Source organism: Phymastichus coffea, unplaced genomic scaffold, assembly GCF_024137745.1.
Source record: "Phymastichus coffea isolate CEN01 unplaced genomic scaffold, Cenicafe_Pcof_1.1 PCOF00115, whole genome shotgun sequence".
Lineage (NCBI taxonomy): Eukaryota > Metazoa > Arthropoda > Insecta > Hymenoptera > Eulophidae > Phymastichus > Phymastichus coffea.
The window spans coordinates 654,775-675,648 of NW_026706926.1; the positions used below are offsets into that span (position 1 = coordinate 654,775).

The window sequence follows — 20,874 nt, forward strand, 5'->3', positions numbered from 1 at the left end:
TCTTCTTTAAGTTATTAATGCTTCAAAACCACGCCTCCGTACTATATGCCCGCCTTTACGAACTTACGTTTTTTTATAACCTCGGTGTTTTCGTACGCGGATTTTTTTTACAATGTTTGCCTTGTCAAAGACAAGGCAAACATTGTATTTCATTTGCCAACCTCAGGCTTACAAATGTTAAACGCTGATATTTAGTTTTCATCATTGACGGCTCATAGAAAGAAAAGTTTACCGTTTGATATCGCTCGCCAAATAATGTTTCGAATACAACGAACGAAATGGAATGCTTTAGCTTCTTTATTGACATCACAACGATTGATCGCTCGTCGGCACTTTACAGTTGCCGGCGCTTTATATTAAGTAAACGCGCGAAAATGAGAAACGGCTCAGTTCCATTCCGTGTTTCAGAGTAGGAAATTGCAGCGAAGATGCGCTTACTTACGTTTTGAAAAATCACCGGGAGAGCTTTCAACAGCTGCAAACAAAGTAGCTGGATCGCGGCTCGGTGCCGCTGCTTCTCCGCCGGGACGAAAAATCGCGTGTTTAAATATTCTCTCTCTGCGAGAGAGTTGAGCTCACACGAGGAAGATGGCTGATAGCCGTTGAAAAGGCAATTTTTCGTAGCTTAATTGCCGTCAAATTTTTTTTTTTTTTTGACAACCGGAGCACAAAGCGCAGCACTTAGGGTCGGCAAAGTCACCCAGCGCGCATGGAGCAGAGTAAGTGCCGGACTTTGCGGAGTGGTCGCGGAATAAGAATGTGTCCGGAATGCTCCGGATTTCTCTCCCACGGGTTACCGGTGGGCGAGGATGCAGCTGAATACATTTTCTCGCGGGCCCGCACGCCCTCAAAATGTGAGCGCGCAACCGAGAAAGTAACCTCAGAAGTTCTTCCGACGCATTAATCTTCGCACGTGCAATACGGCAAAACATCTGACGATGACGCTCTACCGATTTTATTCGTCTGCTCTCGTAACTGCAACCAATGTGTATCGCGCTATTTATCGCTATGCTCGTGTATTTCCGAGAGAACAAGTCTATATTACAACAGCTGTCACGCGGCTTTTCCGTATGAATCTTGTAGGAGCAGCGCGGGCCAATTTCCGTGTGGCATTAAATATGTATCAATTTTCGCTTGTAGTTAGATCGATCTACTCTCGGGGGCGTGTAGCCATCGGTATCGATTGTTCCTTTCGGCGAAAAGGAAACGGGGCTGAATAGAAAAACGGAGAGCGAGAGAGAGAGAGAGAGAGAGAGAGAGAGAGAGAGAGAGAGAGAGAGAGAGAGAGAGAGAGCTGTGATTGAAAATCGAAACTCGATTAAGACGAATCCTAGCTTTCATGGAGCTTTTGAAAAAACTTAAATGAGTACTCGTCTCTCTCTCTCTCTCTTGGACGTAAGTGGATGTCAAGTACAATCTACGGCTTGAAAGAGTTGACGGGCGCACGACGTCTATAATTTACAACCAATCCTGACGCCAGTTAGGAAAAGTTCTTTTCTGCGATCGAATTGAAAAATTTAAAATACGAGTCTGCGGAGTAGGAAAAAACCTCAACTGAGAACGAGTGAGAGAGGGAGAGAGAGAATCGATCGTTTTATCCGTTGCAATGCAAAGGATGTCGCCCTCGTACTGTTCTCGAAAAGTCGAACATGCATTTCTCTTGAAATTAAAAAAAAAACACCTAGCTGATACGTGAAAGAGCAGACATTAAAATTTCAAAGCTTCTCGCGGAGTCGCTGAAGTGCGAGTAGAAAAGAACATAGTGCGGAAATGAAAAGGCGGGAGAAAGCTCGGTTTTTTCGCAGATATACTAGTCGCGCGAGCATCGGGATTTATCATGGGCGCTTCATGAAAATCGAAATGCACCTTCGAAACTAAATCCTCTTCTTGTCACTCTTTCCCCTTCTTTTATTCCGACTGCGAGTGCACGTCGCCGAGAGATAAAAACCGGCTTGATTCCGGCCCATTCTTCTGCCGATTTTTGTCGAATCTCGCGCGCGCCACACTCGCGAAATATACAAACTGGAGCGAGCTAGAAAGAAAGCAAGAACAACTTGAACAGCGATAGGCAAGGGGAGGGGGAGGAGCTGGTAGAGGAGTAGCTCGTAAACAATGCCCCCAGCAAAAAAACTCGCTCCCCGCGGCAGCAGCACAATATTCTCGCGCTCATTTCGTAATATCACGGCAACAAAAGGGGGAAGAAAACAGCCACGCGAGCAACAAAACTCGAAGCGACCAACTAAGGAGCTGCATTATTTACGCATATAAGGCTTGCTTCTATTGCTGCCGCTGCCGCCCGCTGCTAATAGTCCTCTCTGTCTCTCTCTCTCAGCTTCCTTTTTCTTCTCATATTTCCGCATCTTTCATGCGGCTGCAGCTTTTTTCTACTTCTGATATGAGAACGGAGCGCGTGCGCGAGTTTGTTTTTCGGGCTTGAGCCGTGCCTCGCTAAGGGATGATCATTCATTCGCAGAGGCGAAGATGATATTGGTGGGATCGAGGCCAATTTATTATGTCCGCAGTCGAGGCGTTGCTTCGTTAGCCTCGGCGACCAGTCGATCGCCCGAACTCTTGCCAATTTCGCGACTTCTGCCGTTGCGACTGAGCACATTAGGGAACTGCTTCTTAAGTTATTAAACCGACGCCTGGAATACGAGATTGATCAAGTGGGTGCTGCCGCTTTGACGAGCCACACTCGCTCTTCTCCAAATTACACCGCAACTTTTACTTCTACTGCACAAATAACTCAGCTTTCGACGATGAAAACTGCAAAATGTAACATTGACGCTCGCTCCAATTTACGAAAGATCATTTGTTCGAGCGTAAATAACACAATTGCAGTTTCAATTTTAAAGACCGCAGATGTTCATCATTCGTGAAACGTTGAATAAGCAAAAACTCTCTTCTTCGAACGATGCGTAGGTTTCGGAGCAAACTATTAACTACTAGATAAAAGCTCCGTCAATTTTGCAGCAGATCAGGCCGGCGGCAAACAAGAAAACCCAGTCGAAGACTGCGGCTCTGCACTGCATTTTTCAAACGGAGTGGGCAAAAAGCGGAAAAAAAGAGAGAGAGAGGTGAAAATGGGGACAGCAAAGAAATTGAATAAAAAATAAAGCCAGGAATAGAGGTGTAATAAAAGGGAGCTCGAGAAGCGATGCGCGCACACGCGCGTAAGCGCAACAGAAGCAACAAGAGCGCGAGTATTTCGGGCGGCCGCGCGTTAATTTCGCACTTTACGACGGGAGCTGTAGGGGCGTTTACGCTGTTCGCGCGCGTCCTGGCACCCCTCGACTTTTTAGCGTTTTGTTCGTGGGCGGAATTCACGAGTAAGAGAGAGAGAGAGAGATGCGCGACTATTGGCCGTCAAGCCAGCGAGGAAACAAAAGTTTGGCCCGCACCAACTTAAGTCGGATCTTTTAACGAGTTAAGAGTTAAAGACGCTCCGGTGATGGCTACGTACGCTGTACCCTCTCGTTAAGAGCGAAATAATGCGGCGCCCACTGCGCTGACCGGTGACTTTGTTTCGAGTTTCGAGCCTTGCGGTTTGCTTCGGCCGTTGGGTGGCCCTCGTCAAGTTTGCTCGCGGACGAAACTCTTCTATTTCGTGAGCTTGTTCTTGCTTTACGAGTTCTTTGCCCACACACAAACGGCCGATACTGATATCGTTCGGTAGTAAGCGATTCTCACAAAATTAACGTTAATCTGCTCAGATATTTCATAATTGATGGTAATTTTGAAAAAGTATTCAGTGTGTTTGAAAATGAATAAATTATACCCGGCACAAGAACGCACACATATGTCCACGCACATTATTAATTCATTCGCAAGCGCATTGTCGTGATGGAACCTCACTAATTCCGGTTAATTATAGTCGAAATTAATCATCGTATAATCATCGAATTTTACTAGAAATCGCAATGGCACAGACTAATTCTGTATAGTTAGTTAACACCGTTTAGTAATTGAGAATAGGACTCGTAATATAAGCCTATTCTCGTCTAAATCTTCAATTAACATCAGAGAACACATATTTTTCAATACAAAATTTGTCGTGGATAACCCTATAGTGTCGTTGTTTTTTCATCGAGCGTAACGATGATACATCGTGAAAATCAGCGGCAGATTAAATAATTCATTCGGTCTTGGAGTCGAAACGATTATTAAGTAAAAGCGAGACTATGCTGCGCGTGAAACATCGTCGCGATAATTTAGCGCCTAGAATTTCTAATTTCCTTAATTACCAAAGTTGAAAAGCACGCTCCGCCCCCTCCCCCTGCTTCAGCTCACTCGCTGGCGCTCCCCCCCTCCCTCTCTCTCTCTCTCTCAATTCCTGTAATGCATTTGGAAATGTATATGCGCCTAGGGAGGGAAGCAGTTGTTTCGCGCACGAGCGTATCGCGAATGAATTACACTCGGCAGGCGAAATAATCAAATTTAAAGCAAGCGCTCCGCGCAAAATCATCCGCTTCGCGATGCACGAGCTGATCCTAATTCGGCGAGTATGCAAAATTAGTTGCACAATGACATTTGGCCCCTCTGTCTTCTGCCGCTTCCCCACACTTTAGCCCGAACTACACTGCAACTATTTCCAGCTATAACTCTTACGCGTAACCTGCAAAAAAATTCTTAATTTCCGTATTATGGCTGAATGTGGACTCGCTACTGCTGCTGCTACAGCTTGTACGTGCGCTGAAATGCAACAGCTTTTTCACGCAATAAATCTTTGCTGGAACATTTTACTAAGTTTACGTTAAATTTCGTCTTTTAGAAGAGCTCTTTTGCTCCCAGCTTGTGGCTTTTGCACAATATTTTATTGTTAGTCTCGCGTCGTATTATTCGTCCCTTATTCTGTTTATTCGAAAGTCGAAGTATTAATTTTTCGTCTAATAATAATATTAAAACTCTTACAGCAACTTACTCTCTTTTCAAGTAACTTATTAAAAGAGAGATTAAGTACGCAATCTCTTGTAAGAACCCGAGGAGGTTTTTTAATTAGTGTTCTTAATCAACCGTAATAAGCAACATAAAATTACGAGCCTAAAGTTTTTATTCTGCACAAAGAACTATTTTTAGCTTATTACAATAATGCAGTAAGGTAAAAGCTCCCGGCAACAACTTTGCAACCGAGCCAAGATCTTTTTCATTACACTGCGTGTTTTTCAAGAGTTTTTTCAAGTAATAACTTGATCAGAATTATAGCCGCTAGCAGTACTGCAAAATAAATACTTTTTCAACACAATAAATACTCATCGCACGTATACTTTTGATCGCCAGTCCTCGCGAAATTCCAGTTGGCCGCGCGTATGCTTTAAAGATTCGCAGCGCGCTTTTAAGTTGATACTCAACAGCAATTTTTTTGTTCCCGGCAAATCGAGCTTTTCATGACGCGTTCGTTTCTATTAGCCCGCCTTCAGCCTCTTTTTCTTTTATGCCCAGACCGAACTCCGCACGTTTTTATTTTCTTTGACGATTTCTCTCTCTCTCTCTCTCTCTCTCTCTCTTTCTCTCTCGCTGTCTCCTTTGTGTCGGTACTCGTGAAATGAAATCGGTGAGAGCACTCAGCGTTCGGCAGCTTTTTTTTAGTAAGGCTTATTGTTAAAGAAACGAGCCATGTTTTAGTAGATATGTAGCGCTTGCCTTCCTTTTTTTCATTCAATTTGATCATCCTGTTGATTTGATAGCTGGAAAGTGCTGTTTCGTGAAACACGTTAAAGTTGTCAATGGCGAAAGCATTTTCACCGAAAAAGCTTATGCTTTCCAAGTTGGAGAATTTCTGATAACAAATATATACATATATAGTATTTTTATCAGAGTAGGATTCGTTAAATTACAAGCTTGACAGCATTGTATCCGATGACATTTCTCGCTCATTTCAATCGTTCAGGTGGAATGATAAGTATCAGTAGTCCGACAGCAATTAATGAAGCAATATTCTACGCACTGTTTTATCGCTTGCAGAAATTTTCGCGCGATTCAATTTCAATTATGCAATGAAAAGAATGGCTTTTTCTTATGTCGCAGGACGCAAATAACAGCCCTGCGCCGAGTGATACTTCCGAAGCAACGCGTAATTGTTAATTGGATGATTCTTGCGAGAGAGCGAGAGGGTAAGAGGAAAAAGTGGGTTGCGTGTCGGGACAAAAGCAGCCTCGGCTTGTTCTTTTTTTCCTCGCTGGCTGCGGCTCCGTTGTCCTAGCGCAAAGTAGCTGAACAGTCCTTCAAAGCTGCAAATCCCGAGGCACTTTGCGTGCCTTTTTTTTTCGTCTCATCGCTCTCCCCTCCCGTAGAGTGGCCATATCTATGCGATGCGACGCCGACTGGCAAGTGCTGGAGCGACGCCACAAGCTCTCTTTGTCGATTCAATTAACGCGCTACTGCCGCACAGCTCTATTGGCATTGTAATGAATAGCGCGGAGGCGTATGAATTTCAATTGGGATCGGTCCCTGCCAACGCGATGCCAGCCGATTCTCAGGTGGATTACACGGTAAATATCGCCGAGCAGATGTGTATCTCACGGATAAATTTGGTTACAACGGAAATATCGTATACGGAGAAACGCCAGCATAACGTTATCTACCTAATGTTAGTAGTAAAAGCCGATTTTGGTCGGACGTCCCTCAAAATCAGCAGTGTCAGCCCATTCGAATACGAAATCCATTTAAAGCGCAGTGGCACGCTTAGCTTGGAACATTATTGAATTATGTAAACGTTTATTTTCAGATTCCACTGTGCCGATAAGCTTGTGCCTGCTGATCGAGAAAGGCCTGGCGATGGTAAGCAGCGTATTCACTAAAAAGATATTTTTCGTCGCCGATGAGCCTCGTACGCTGTCGATCATGTCAGAGATATCTCCAGTGGACAGTGACATGCACACATCTCGACGCGTGCCAAGAAAAATCACGTATCGAGCCTCCGATGCGTAATCGATCATCGAGAAAAGCGATACCTACCGCCTGACCTCTTTTGGCCGAATATGAAGGATGTATCAGCTTGGTTGTGCGCGAGCGCGAGAGAGGAATGGAGCATTGACACGTGAATTAACGGGGTACTCACCGCCGTGCAAATTCTATGTGGTTCGCACCGCAAGCAGTTGACTGCGCGTGCGTGTGTGCATCTGCACTCGGGCAGATGCACACACGCACGGCGATGCACCTCGGCCGAACGCATATAAATACGAGCGACTCTCCGTCGGCGATCGATTGGCGCGACCACTCTCTCTCTCTTGCGCGCGCGCGACAAATGGAAATCCGTCTTCCTTGAAGCGACTAGACTCTCGCCGTTAGCTTCGCGCTCTTGCGCTGTCTCTCTGCCGACAATAAAACTGAATTGCCAGCAGCGCTTTTACGAGCGCCAACTTCCGAAGTGCATGCGATCTCGCTATCGCGTCCGCGCGCCCACGCCCGCGTCGGCAATTAATGTCGCGAGCCGGCTCGACCCAAGTGTGCCTCGTTTAGCCTTGTTGCTCTGCCAATTTCAGCCAGACAGTTTGCGTTTCGATTATTAATTTTAATGGGCCCTAAAATACTCTCTCTCTCTCTTTCTCTCGTTCTCGCTCCGCCTTGCCATGCCGGCAGATATATATATATATCCGTCGACCCAAATCGAGTTTAGATATAATTAATTAACTTTCATTATCGCAGCGAGGAAATTGACGAAATTTCTGGAAATTCGATACTCGTTGTAGTTTCATCTCGGCGCTGGCGATTAATCTTGTGCTAGAGGAAAAATAAGCTGCCACGTTCAAAGCTTGCTTCAATATGATTGCCAAATATAGTCGGCGATCATTCAACTCGATCAATGCCGCGGCACATTCTCTCTAAGGACGATCTCGAGCCTGCCACGTCGAATGTTATTTCGTTAGACCGCGAAACAAGGTCGAGTCAAAGTATCCGTAGGTATATTTCCGGTTGGCCGGTTGGTAAAGAGGCCTGCGGAGAAGGAGTTAGCAGGGACGCCGAGCCTTCCGTAGAGTGTCATCGGGGCCGCGAGCAAGTAAGAGATCTCCAGGTTGAAGTGATTGGTTCGAGCAGGCGAGGCTGCCTGTCTGCCGCTGAAAGCCGAAAGCTCAGTCGCGCGAGAGTTGCGTGCCGCGCACGGAAGAATGTTCGGAATTGTTTGGTTTCCATTGTGCGCGCGGGATTGCCGGGCTGCCTTGAGCCGCGTCGAAAGCTGCCGAGCGCTCATTTAATTGAAGAAAGTTGCCGATGACCGACTTCCCACTCGGGTGCTCTTCTGTTGCAGGACCTGATAGCTCACGGACCGGGCATGGTATTCCACGTAGTTAACCTGATAGTGATGGTGCTCATGCCGATGGTGGTAATCCATGTGAAGGAGTCGGGATTCAGCTTGGGTAAGTATAATTCTTGCGTGAAAGCTTCGCGTTTGAGCAGATACATATGAGCGTTTTCCGTGTGCAGTAGCAGAGCTGCTCTCCGGTCCGAAAGTGCACTCCATTCTTTTATAATTCCTTTCGTGCGGTGAGCGCTCGAGGCGAGCCATAGCCGTTCGTCAAAACAAACATTGACAGTAGTAGTATAGCAATGTATGTTCCAGCACACCTGCGGGGGGTCTCCGGTGTGCTGGAACATACGTATGTTCCAGCACACCTGCGGGGGGTCCGTAACCCTTTGACCCCACCGGGCTTAACCCTTTGGACCCCCTGGCTATGTTAATAATAATTATTATTGTTAACAATTATTATTAACAATATTCGTGGGGGGTCCCTTGGTTTAACCCTTTGATTCCCTGGCCTCTATCCCTTCTATGTTAATTATTATTATTATTATTAATGTTAATAATTATTTATAATTTTTGAGGAAGGTTACTAGGGCTCCTAGTCCCTAGGGACCCTATACCTAGAGCTTTTAGTCTAATTAAATTTAAATGTTTTTTTTTTTTTTTTAAAAAGTTATAAATATATATTATTGACAATTTACATGCTACATTGAGAATGAAACGAATAGAAAATAGCGAAGATTTTTTGAAAAAAATGAAGAGACAGACCGGAGAATCGAACCGGAGTCCTCTGGGTTGGCAGGCTAGCGTTCTACCACTAGAGCCAATGCCACATGTACCTTAGAGGATGCATATTGTGTATATTAGCTACACACGCATACATTTGGTATAGGGCCCGAGCGTGCGGAGGAGGAGGAGGGGAGCGCATGCTGTCTATAGTTCTGGCCTGATGGGGGTGCGCTACTATAGCAGTTTTAAATGTATGCTCTCTCTCTCTCTAGCTCTGACTCAGCGTGGTCCACAGTGCGAGGAGGAGGGGAGCGCATGATCAGCTATGCTTATTAACTACCCTATTATCTTAAGTTAATTATGTCTATCATAAATGTAGATCATAGTTGGTTTGAGGGTGATCAAGCTTCTCTACTACTTTCAGAAAGAGAGAGCATCTATGCTTACTACGTTCCCTCTTATCTTATGTTACCTATGACTATCGCAAATGTAGATCATAGACGGTTTAAGGATGGTCAAGCAAAACTCATAGCGCGGACGCGTGACCTACGTTTAATGTGTTTTTTGCGGATGACCATAAAGTCAGCGGGACGTCAAGATTTATAGTTTTTAGAAAGTGACAAACTTTCTAGCTTACATGGGGTGGGAAAGGGTACACTAAACGTCCTATCTCACTCAAAGAATGTCTACGTTTGTGTGTAGCTTACATATATTGAAGAAAATTCGTACCTGATAATAGTGTGAGTGTTCGGTAGGATTTTCGTTGGTCAGTCTTAAAGGAAACTTCGAGCGGTTCACAGTGTAGTGCTAATTGTTTATTATTATTTAAACATTAGTAAGTTTTATATTTTTTTAAAGTTAATTAATAAAAATAAAACAACAACAACAATGGAAAGTATCACCAAAGCGTGTGAGTTTTTAGAAACTGTAAGTATAATTTTAAATAATTTAAAAATAATTAAAATAACTTTTATAATTTTTTAATAATATTATTATTCAATTTCAGCTTACCACTTCAGATTACCAGCTTCCGACCATGCAGAATGTCGGAAAAGAGCCGTTATATCGGCTCTTAATTTTATTATTAATTACCGTAAGTATTTTTTCTCATATATTTATTTATTTATTTATTTATTATCATTTATTTTCAGTTGCAGCGATTTGTGGAGGAGAACAGTCCTCAAGCACTGCAAATTCAACAAATAAAGGCGATTGTCCAACAAGTATGTATTATTATAATATTATATCAATTTATATTTTTTATTAATATTTAATTGTCTTTTCTCTTTTTCAGTGGATCAAGGAATCTATAGCGGCCAGAATGATGGCGCATCAAGTCGCCTATCAAATTGACAAAATTGTCAATGATCGCGTCAACGCCAAACTAGAACAACATAAGCGTGCGGACGCTATGCGGAGGCAGCAAGAATCCGCTCGATTGGAGCGGAAACGGAAAGCCGCCTTAGCTAAAGCGCAGCAAGACGAACTTGCTGCGAAAGTTAAGCGACGGCTTTCCAGCATTGCTGCACCATCAACAACAGCCATGGTGAATGAAGGTAATGGATCATCTTCGAGGCTGTCAACGACATCTACATCGATGACATTATCATCGTCATCATCAGGAACGTCGAGGACAACATCACCAGCGACGTCAACAGCAACGTCGAGGAGAACATCACCAGCGACGTCAACAACAACCTCTTCGACAGCAACATCCGCAGGCTGTCAAAGAGGAGATAATACTCAAATTGATAAACCACTCGATTTGACCGCTAATGTAAGTAATTAAGTTATACAATGAATTAATAAATTTAAAATTAAAAATAATAATTAAAAAATTTGTTTACAGAAAAAAATTCCGGTGGTAAAAAACGTTGAGTGTGTTCGACGTAAAGTTATTTTGATTCCTGCACAACCAACCATCAGGAAGCCGACTCGCCCCTCTAAGGTCGTCGGGTCCAAAAAAATTAAATAGTAATATTAAAAAGAAAAAAATTGTATTTTTATAAAAAATAATGTATTTTATAAAAAAAAATAATAAATTAAACTAAAATAAAAAATTAATAATGTTTTAATTTACTTAGGATCTACCAGTGCCCCCACCCCCATTCACCTATTCCATCCACCTACCTACTCTCACCCACTCACCCACCAATATTCATATACATAGGTTGGTAAGGTAGGATGCTGTAGAAGTTGGTAGGGTATTTAGTAAGCTGTATGATGGTCTCTCTCCTTCTATAGTAGGGAGCATAGTAAGCTTATGCTGGCTAAGTTTGGGCCCTCGGAGAGGGGGTAGCGTCTCTAGCTTGCTAGGTGCGTACGCCGTTTAGTGTGGATGCTATTCTCTTTCTCTCTCTCTCTCTAGGATTATAGGTAGTTTGTATTAAATTCTAACAATATATAGTGTATATGTATATAATTTTATTTTTTTTATTGAAAAGCATTGTGTACATTGATTACATAATGTCTTGTTAATTTCAAACTAATTTTTTAACATCACCACTAATCGGGTTATATTGTACAATACGATCGTGTAATATTAAGCAGTAGGCTGCAGTATCTTCAGGAAAATCAGTCCGAGTTTCAAATTCTAGGCGAACATCGACTGGAGCGCTTTTTAATGTTTCATTTTGTTTGGAGCAGTCTATAACTATTAACGGCACTTTATTAATGAAATCCTTTTTATTGAGTAACGGCTCGTTTTCTTTACCATAATAAGCGTTTTGAAAATTAGTATACATATCGTAGAGAACAGCAAACTGATTTTGATTGATATTTAAATTGAGATTTCCATACGGATAGCATTGTGAATTGAGGAATAGCTTCACATTACTAATATTACAATGATCAAAATTACTAGAATTAACACTTGCTGAACTTTTACGTTTAGTTTGAAAAGCTAAAATAACAAAGCGAGGCTTTTCCAATTGATTGGAAGTCTTAACACTCCAAACATGCTTTGATGTACGAGGTAATTTTGGATACTCATACATTTCCCAAGTACGATAACTCATAGTAATTGCACGATCTCGTCCAATCTGATTGAGTAATTTGATTTTTTCTTTGTCTGCAACCATCACATATGGCATCAACCATTCAACCTTAGTTAAAGTAATTTTTGTTTTTTCTGAAGCAGCAGGATTCCCTATTGGAGCAGACAAAATAGCATTTAAATCATCTCTTGATCTTGTGAGAATAAGTTCATGCTTGACATTGACTACAATTTTCCGATAATCTTCAGCAAAGCCCAGTAACATACTGAGAGGGATAGTCACATCAAAAAAACCTTGAGCGTTACATATTAAAACTTCGTTGTTATCACCATTCCATCCAGCATTTTCAGCGATAGAGCTTTGACATGGATTGAGTGAAAGCCAATTTTTCATGAGGCTCGTTAAGCCTACATTTTTCACTTTATCAATTTCAATAGCATTTATTTCATATCGTATTTCCTCGAACAAATGACAGAGGGCATTGTTGACTAATAAAGTGTTCTCCACTGGAGTGGTACCGTCCGGCTTGGTCAACCTACCACAAATATGAATCATACTGCGCGATGGAAGCAGAGATAAATCTTGATGTTGAATTGCTATATGAATTTCATCACTATTATTGAAATATGATAATGAATAAGGCTGATGCGCATGAACTTCATAATGAGCTATAGACTCATCGAAAGCGACAGCTGAATGAATGTCTAGAATTCCCTCCATATTATTATTATTGTTGTTGTTGTTTTATACAACACACTAATACGCACAATATTTTCTTCCACGATTTTCGACGACTTCTAGTCTCAAGCTTTTCAGAAATTGAATGTTCTGAGGTGTGAGCGGTCTGATAGCTCGCTGTTGACTGGTTGCTGTTCGACATTTTTGTCTTTTAATATAGCCTCGGCCGCTCTTTATATTGTAAATGATACCCATTACTAAGATATGGTCTTTATATGCACTCGCACTGTGATGACTTCTCCTCGAAAGTTAACTAGGTTTCCGTCTTGATCAACTATACGAATTTGAAAATGATCAATGCTCCTCACAGTGACTGGAAGGTAAATGACGTGAGAGGGAACTTCTATAATCTTATATCCAGGTGGGACTGCTGGGAAAAATTCATGTATAGTATGTACTTTGCGATCGTTTATGTAAGAGCCTGTAGTAATATTACACTCTACACGTAAAGCATTGACTTTGAGTATAGTGACGGGTAAGTCAGAACTATGTGTTTCGTTTTCAAGGAGGTCGTTTTCAACGAGCGTGCGTTTAGTGAAGCCTAAAATTGATCCAATAGAATCTTCTGGTTCAAAATGTATTTTTTGACTGCACCGAATGACACTACGTAAAGTATTATTATTTGGTTTTAGGCTAAACGATATACCTTTAGGTGCTAATTCGTCTATAAGAAAGCTTTCAATATCTTCTATTTCGTAGCTACCAGTCGGTAAAGTGATAGCTTCTTGACCTTCAACGTAAAATTTATTACAACCAACGTCAATGTTTGGTATTGAATTAAATGTCAATAGCTCAACTAGACCAAGAACGTATTTTTTGTTTGCTATCAATTCGATCGGTGGAAAATAATATGATTCGAGTACGGATGATGTTCCCGAGAGACTCAATGTTAGTGTATTCTCCATGACAGATTCATATCAAATGACAGTCATTCTTTGAATGAGTATTTTATATACTAGTCGTCTTTTCTATAGTTTGTTTAAAAGAAATTTGAGACAAAGATGGCCGCAATTATATGTATTAAAATCTTGATATCTAATATAATTATACATGATTCTATTAACTTTGAGATAAAGCAATAGATCTATAGGCGGCTGTAGATTACCAAAACTATCAAAATACATAACCTCATCGCCTTTCTTTTTATATGCTACCCAATGAGTACCTGGCCCCCGTTTATTATCCAAATTTACAATAGCTGTCTCTTGATATCGAGGCCCATCGGTCGGTAGAGCATCACGCATAAAAACACCTCGAAAATTTACAATTTTTAGTATTTTAGCATATTTTCTTATATCATGATCTGTCAGTGCTCGATTAGGTAAAGTTATTTCGAGCTTTTTTTTTTTAAACCTTTTCCACTTGAATATGGTTTCAGATGAAGACCATAACCTTTACGATGTGGTTTCAAATAAAGTCCTTTACCAATAGCAATAGCTTCCATAGTTTTATTGTGTCTATGAGCCTCTTTCAATTCATTTTGAGCGGCCTTAGCACTGTTAACGGCTTTTGCTATTGAAGCAGCTCCTCCAGCTAAAGCTCCAGTGGCGCTCAAAGCGGCAAATAATGGAATTAAAAAAGGAAGAGCTCCACCCACTTTACTAGGAATTGGTAGAATACGAGGAACATTTATTTTTCTTCTTCCTCCAGCCTTCTTCACAGCTTCTTTAGCGCCTTTTATAGCCGAACGAATGACAAAGAGTGATTTATTACTAGGAACAACACTTCTCGAGGCAGCGTTAATAATTTTTTTCATTGCAATTGATAGATTTTTCCTTTTTACATGTGTCTTTCGTCGCTGTCGTCGTTGTTGGCGATTTTTTAATCCCTTACCTCGTTTCTTTCCTCGTTTTAAAATTTTAACACCCATACCAAGTTTACTTTTAACTTTCATTATGTTGGCTACAGCAAATGCAGCAACTTTCTCACCAAAACTACTATCTTTCGCTTGCACTCTATCCCAGGCTTGTTTAGCTAGAATTTTGTCGGCTTCGTTTCTCGCCTCAATGTTCTCTCGATTTTGAGAATAAGCAATATCGTGATCTTTACAAGCAGCGTCTAGCGGATTTTTTCCAGGATCACCACGAGCAAGTCGTTTTTTCAATTTAGTTCCCGGTCCGCAATACTGATAACCAGGCAAATGAGCTTCGAATGGTAAGTTATTAATGATCTTATTCACTAAGCCAGCACCACCAGTCTTTCTTTTGTAACAATTGATCATACCTCATCAGAAGACAAAGTCTTAATGAAACTAAAAATATATAAACAGTCTTTTTATAGTTAGTAGTCTCATTCGTCCTTCGATCGGTGAATAGAAAACAATATGGACTTCAAAGAGCAACCACTTAAGTTGCAAGTCATAAATTTTGATAATGTGGTTGAGACGGAAAAACGAGAAAAAAGACATGGTGAACTACTGCCTGACAGTATACGAGCAGTTTTCTGTGGTCCTAGTAACTGTGGGAAAACTAACTGTTTGCTAACACTAATCACACATCCTAATGGACTTAGATTTGAAAACATTTATGTTTATTCAAAGTCTCTCAATCAACCAAAGTATAAGTTTTTAAAAGATTTATTGGAACCGATTGATGGTATACAGTATTATGCCTTCAGCGAGCATGAGGCAGTTGTTTCACCGAATAAAGCTAATCCAAATTCCATCATGATTTTTGACGATATAGCCACTGAAAAGCAGGACAACGTGAGAGCATTCTTCTGTATGGGAAGACATAAAAAGGTAGATAGTTTCTATCTCTGTCAATCATACGCTCGCATACCGAAGCATCTCATTCGAGATAATGTGAATTTACTAGTTTTGTTTCGACAAGATGACGTGAATATTAAACATATTTATAATGATCATGTTAACTCAGATATGACTTTTGAGAAGTTTAAAGTAATTTGTTCAAAATGTTGGAGAGACGATAATCATGGATTTATAGTTATTGATAGAGATAGACCAATCAATCATGGACGGTATAGAAAAGGATTCGATTCTTTTGCTATAAATATAACGGAGTGAACGAATGAAGATTATTTAACTTTAGAAACTGCAAGCGTCAACATGGCTAATTTTGAAAAAGAAAAGAAGATGCTCGAGCAATTATCTGAGGCTCGTGATGCCATCAGACGTAAGTATCAACTAATAAAACGTGACAAAGCTGATTTAGAAAATACATTGAATGAAACTTTTAAACCTATGGTTGATCCATTGAAGAAACTTGTGGAGGTAGCTATTGATAAAACTAACGATAATACTGAACAGGAAACGAACAAGGAGAAGAAAATTACGTTCGATAAAGTTTTCAAGTCAAAAACAACAGCTGACACTCCCTATAAATCTCGATATTTCAATAGTACTGTTAATGACTTAAATTCAACATTACATCCGCTTGATTCTACATTTGAATCCGCTATGTCTATTACTGATGATGGTGATGAAGATGAATTTAGTAAGACTAGTGAATCAACACTTGATAGAACCGCAATAAATTTAGACAATGTTAGTTCAAAACAACAAAAACAGCTATTGGATGACTCGATTGTAGGAAACTATATTCGACTATTGCATGAACCGCAACAGAAAAGTAATTTAGACAAGACATTTGGCGTTCGCTTGCATGAAAATACATATGTCATAGGCAATTCTCCAATTTCTTTCCAAAACGATAATGTGACTGTGAATGATAAAGCATTCAGCAAGACATCTGGATTAATGGAACTTCTCTTTCGTAAAGAACCTAATTCTAAATTAATCAGTTCATCAGATATTGAAAATTATATAAAAATTCTTGAAATCACTAACGCTCATCGTAAGAGATATGAAACAAATGGAGAATATCGCAATAAGCATGTAAATAAATTCAAAAAGTATATTGGTCCAAATTTATCTTTAAGTGGTAGTGCTAAGAAGCGAAAATTGACTATTGATGGAAGAGGTCTTTTTCCTAACTATAAAATAGCAAGAAAAGGAACATTATTTGATTATGTATATTGGGATGATCCAAACGAGCTCGTTGATCGATTGAGATTGCTTATCGCCGAACAAACCGCTGGTAATCCTAGTCATATTAATGAAATTCATTCAATCATTGAAGAATTACGTGAAGCTGGCTATATATATTAAAACAATTCTAAATATTCCTCAGTAATAAAATGAGTGTTGATGTGTTTGGACGTACATTGAAAAAAAAGGAGGGTAATCAAGGTCCTCCTGGTATAGGGTATAATATCACTAAAGACGGACAATACGACGCGAATGACAAAAGAATTTGTTATATAGCCGATCCTCAGGAGAGTAACGATGCTGTAAACTTACGAACGTTGCAAAAAACTATTATACCTAACGTTACTACGCTTACGAGTATGATAAATGATCTCTCAAAATCATTGGATACAATAAGATTAGAATTAGTAAAGCATCAAGTAATTATTGCTAAGTTAGAAAAAGATAATATTAGTAATCATAAAGAGAAACAGAAAGAGAAAGTGATAGAAAAAACTATTGGACCGTTAGACATTTTTACAAAAATTGGACCGTTTGAAATTTTAAAAAAAAAACTTTAAAATGAAACATCAAAGAGTGGTGGATGAGTTACACAAACCAGCACGTCGAAACTATCCTCGTCGAAAAGTCGATATACGCGGAATAGATGAGACGTGGCAAGCTGATCTTGTTGAGATGCAAAACTATTCTAGAGAGAATAAAGGTTTTCGCTATCTGTTAACTATTATAGATACGTTCTCTAAATATGCTTGGGGAGTTCCAGTAAAACAGAAAACTGCTACAGATGTCACTAACGCAATGGAGTCTGTATTAAAAAAGGGACGCATTCCTAAAAATCTCCAAGTGGATAGAGGCAAAGAGTTCTACAATACAAATTTTCAAAGTTTAATGAAAAAATATAAAATAAACCTTTATTCTACTTATAGCAATCTTAAGGCAACTATTTGTGAACGTTTCAATCGCACGCTAAAAAATGTCATGTGGAAAAAATTCAGTCTTCAAGGAAATTACAAATGGATCAACATTCTAGCTGATTTATTGAAATCTTACAATAATCGAAAACATCGTACGATAGATATGAAGCCAAAAGACGTAACTAAAGAGAATGAAATGCAGGTGTTGAGACGATTCTCTTACGACCGACGTCTTTTCGTTAAGAGCCCTAAATTTCAAGTAGGCGATAAAGTACGTGTGAGCAAGTCTAAACACGTTTTCGAAAAAGGATACACTCCTAACTGGTCTACTGAGATTTTTACTATTCAAAAAGTTGCGAAGACAAAGCCTATCACTTATCATTTAAGAGATTATAAAGGCAATCCAATTGTTGGAGGTTTTTACGAGCAAGAACTACAGAAAGCTATGTATCCTGATGTATATCTCATTGAAAAAGTTTTAAGGAAACGTGGTAATCAAGTATACGTTAAATGGTTGGGATTCGACAATTCACACAATTCATGGATAGATAAGACTTTATACATATGAAAGAATAAAGACGTTTATGTAAAGTAAATTTTATTCAAATAAATATCACAATAATAATAAATAATTTTTGTTTTATTTTAATGGTAAGAGCCCCAACCTTCGCTCTCACCTGTGAGGTACTTCCATTTGAACATCATCACTTGTGAGTCCATTAGAACAAGTCGAAACCTGCTTTAGTAGAAACACCTGTGACTCATTTACCTCTCCACAATATATTTTATAATAAATTTATTGTACATACTTTATTGAAATAAAGATACATTGATGTTACATTAAATAATAAATTGAAATCTACCAGCGCTATGATATTCAATCTGTAAACAATATTTTTGTACATGATCTGAAAGTAATATATAAAGATCATAATGTTTCATGATGGCTCTTGAAATTCGATCTGGTAAAATAAGTTGGAATTCACAATCGAGCTCGAGAATGATTCGATTGTTATCTTCTTCCTTAAAGTTTGTTACTAAATAACAACGATTTTCTTCAAGTTCATAATGATTTTTCTCCGGTAGTGGATCAAAGGGCTTCATAGCTATTTTATTTAACATTTCTAAGTCCATCTTGCTATCGAAGACTTGAGAATAGTGGAGAAGGAAGTGGATACTACTGGTAATGATTCTTCTAACAGAATGACGTTTTCCGAGCTCTTCTCCCTCTCTTAAGACCTTTTCCCCACCTACACTTTTTCTAGCCGGCACGGCCGCCTCCCTCCACTTGCTACTTCTTCCACCTCCACTTGCTACTTCTTCCACCTCCACTTGCTGCTTCTTCCACCTCCACTTAGATTTTTAGTTTGTTAAGTGTATATACTATACAATGATTTTTTAGTATAGGTTCAAGAATATGATTCATCATTATTATACGTTTTTTAAATAGTGCTCGCGATATTATACTACTTAGTTGCATAATACGACGTTGGAAGCGTTCTCGATCTCGTGCAACCTGCTCCCACACTCCTTTTCTCGAGTCTTTGTCTTCAATAGGAAGATGATGAATTTGAATATTATCTGAGAACCATACATACTTCGAAGCGCGAATGCTCTTCTTGTTTCTTCTAATAGGCGCCATGATGAACCACAAGAGGATAGTCTTGCTATAGCTATTTCTTCTCACTGAATGATGGTAAAGCAAACTATGCATTCTTCTTATAAATATATTAGAACTCGAATGACTGCCCTCTATCGGAACTTAAGGTTAATTATAGGAATAGTGAGAGCCCCAACCTTCGCTCTCACCTGTGAGGTACTTCCTTTCGAATCAACGCTCATGAGTCACCTTTACATTGAGATGAAATTCAATGGAAAGGGCTACATTAAGAACTTTTTTTACCTCTCCACAAAAGGAAATAAGAGGATAGTTAAATAAAGGAAAAAAGACTATTTAATTAGATATATTTTTTTTTATTATTCATAGTGTAGCTATTTACATTAGTATTATAATACATTTAATTACTATTCATTGAAAATACAATTATGTTTAAATTCGAAGTTTGAACCGACAATATGGTAAATAAATAATTCATCCTTCTCACTAGTCTGATGTAGATTGTTCAACATTTCTTCATCTTTTTCGAGTACAAGGTTAACCCTTTTAGGCAGGAACACATCAAATTCGTCGTCAACTGTAATAACAACGCTGAATCCATATTTTGTTGTTAATGATCTAACTTTTGTTACTTGGTATAACGTGTTTGATGTTAATTGGGACATCGCCTTCCGAGGAAGGAAAGTCGTCTTCGAAATTTTATTTATTGCTGAGAAATCCATTCTGTAAAATAAAAAATCAAAGAATTATTTATTTATTTTATTTATTACTAAGGTATTAATAAACTAAAATTATTTAAACATCTTACTTGTTTCAATAGTTAGTGGAAGACGTATTAGAGGTAAGACTGTTGCTTGAGTGAGAGCTGAGCAACTGTTTGGAACAAGAGTGAGCTCTTAGTTTTATAAGTGGCATCCCCACTCTTAAAGCTCAAGCCGCCGTCGCCGCTTCCCTCTCTTTCAGTCTCCCCTCTCTCATGATTCTTCATCTAAAACCATTCTCCCACTCTGTAGACTCGGATATCCATTGTTTCTCCCTCTCCATTACAAGTCATCAGCGCCATCTAGTAACTGTCGAAGGAGTAGAATTCTTTCGCTAGTGCTGCCCTCTAGAATTATTTTCTTCAAATCTGAATCTTTTCATATTACTATTTTGTTCTATCACTTCGTCTTCTTCTCTATACCTCTTTCTTCGTAATTGTTCAACTCTTTCTTTCATTTCGGCAATTTCGAGAGTTTTATAATGCCCCCACGGAAGTGTGTCCGGATTATTATAAAAAATACATCGTTTATCATCATGAGGGCTTGGTGCTGTCTTTTCCTCTCTCTCTGTTAATACTTGATGTAATTTAGATCGAATATTACATTGAGTACGTTTAATAATTTCCATTTCGTTTAAACACCTTCGATAATCTGAATGAGTTATTGTATTTTTTACTGTATGTTTTTTCACTCCTTTTGCCTTTTTTAAGGGATCCTTATTTATTATTTCAATACTGTATAGTTTACTTCGTAACCCAATGTACTCCCTCATAATAGCAGCATTGCACTCATCCTTCATAACACCAAGAACTTTTTTGTTAGCTAGAGGCATTCCAAATTGATTATCAGCAGGATAGTCCGATGTGTCAA

At 39.5% G+C, this 20,874-nt stretch overlaps 1 protein-coding gene across 4 annotated transcripts in view; it reads left to right on the plus strand.

The window, feature by feature from the left end:
• The window catches only part of LOC131670770 (diacylglycerol O-acyltransferase 1), a 70,894-nt gene that overhangs the window by 15,972 nt on the left and 34,048 nt on the right, over positions 1-20,874 (plus strand). For all 4 annotated transcript variants that reach the window (XM_058946669.1, XM_058946672.1, XM_058946670.1 and 1 more), the window contains 2 exons: positions 6,725-6,777; positions 8,246-8,354. In XM_058946669.1, coding sequence (XP_058802652.1) covers positions 6,725-6,777; positions 8,246-8,354 — 162 coding nt within the window. The remainder of the gene's footprint in view (positions 1-6,724; positions 6,778-8,245; positions 8,355-20,874) is intronic.